The 1,102-nt window shown below is 38.2% G+C and overlaps 1 protein-coding gene across 1 annotated transcript in view; it reads right to left on the bottom strand.

Annotated features, from left to right (window-relative positions):
• Nucleotides 1–287: 287 nt before the first annotated feature.
• The window catches only part of LOC101315310 (TMV resistance protein N-like), a 6,176-nt gene continuing 5,361 nt past the window's right edge, over nucleotides 288–1,102 (bottom strand). The window contains exons 3-4 of the mRNA XM_004292274.1: nucleotides 387–704; nucleotides 288–304 (exon numbers count right to left, since the gene is read on the bottom strand). Coding sequence (XP_004292322.1) covers nucleotides 288–304; nucleotides 387–704 — 335 coding nt within the window. The remainder of the gene's footprint in view (nucleotides 305–386; nucleotides 705–1,102) is intronic.

The following is a 1,102-nucleotide window of genomic DNA, read 5'->3' as shown; positions in this document are numbered from 1 at the left end:
AACTGCGTACCTTTAGTCCCTTCCAAAGTTGTCTCAAACTACTATTAGACATTTCAAGAACAACAAGGTTCTCCAAAGGAATATCAGTGGGTAGGGAAGCTAAAGAAAATTTAATCCAAGAAAGCCATCTTAGCCCTGCAGGAAATTCTTCGTAGCGTCCACTGAATTACACATGACTGAGCTGGAGGAGTTTTAGTTTGCGCATCCTTGTAAACGCATTGGTTTCCAATACTACCTTACTTGAATTTCTCAAAGCAGGGTGCATTTGCATGTTCATAACAAGTCCTTCAATTGTCTGGGTGCCCTAACAAAACAAATAAGAAAAAGAAGAAAAAAAACACACTTCAGATGAGTTAACCACACATACATGCAAAGAAAATATATACATGAAAGAAGCATGTTATTTCTTACAATATTTTCAGACAACACTTCAAAAGAATCCTTATGCTGCCATACTCTACTATGTTTTCCCGGATCATCCTTTGATTCTGAGCGAACGATTTCCCTTCCCATATCACGAATCATGTCATGCATTTGCACCAGGTAAGTATCTTTGTCAATAGTTACCAAACATCTATCAACGAGATTCTGAATGCCAACCTCTGTGAAGAAATCACAGACATTTAGTATTGTGACAATGACATCTTTCTCCATTCCAATAAAAAAGCAGGCAATACGGAGGAATAAAGCTTTGTTATGATCATCTTAAAGAAATGGTTTCAAAGTGTTTCTTGTATTATGAATATCAATGTACAAGACTCACCAATATATAGGGAGAGGCAGAAGTTACCTTCTGCACAAGAACAGTTAAGCTGCCATACTTCTATACCTAATACCATGCTTTTCCTAAAAGACTTCCCTAATTACATCACTGACTTTAATCAACTAGGTATGGTTGTGATCACCACACAACCTAACAACTAGGTATGGTGGCAAGTACCACCATAATAGTACTATATCTCAATACTCCCCCTTAAGCTGGATCCAGAAGATTGATGGATCCAAGCTTGGAGAGCAAACGAGAAAACTGAGCAGAGGGAAGAGACTTTGTGAAGATGTCTGCAAGTTGATCATGGCTGCGAGTGAAAACCGTGTTAATCAC

The sequence above is a fragment of the Fragaria vesca genome, linkage group LG2, assembly GCF_000184155.1.
Source record: "Fragaria vesca subsp. vesca linkage group LG2, FraVesHawaii_1.0, whole genome shotgun sequence".
Classification (NCBI taxonomy): Eukaryota; Viridiplantae; Streptophyta; class Magnoliopsida; order Rosales; family Rosaceae; genus Fragaria; species Fragaria vesca.
The sequence above is the reverse complement of the archived record's forward strand: the minus strand, read 5'-3'. Positions and strand labels throughout refer to the sequence as shown.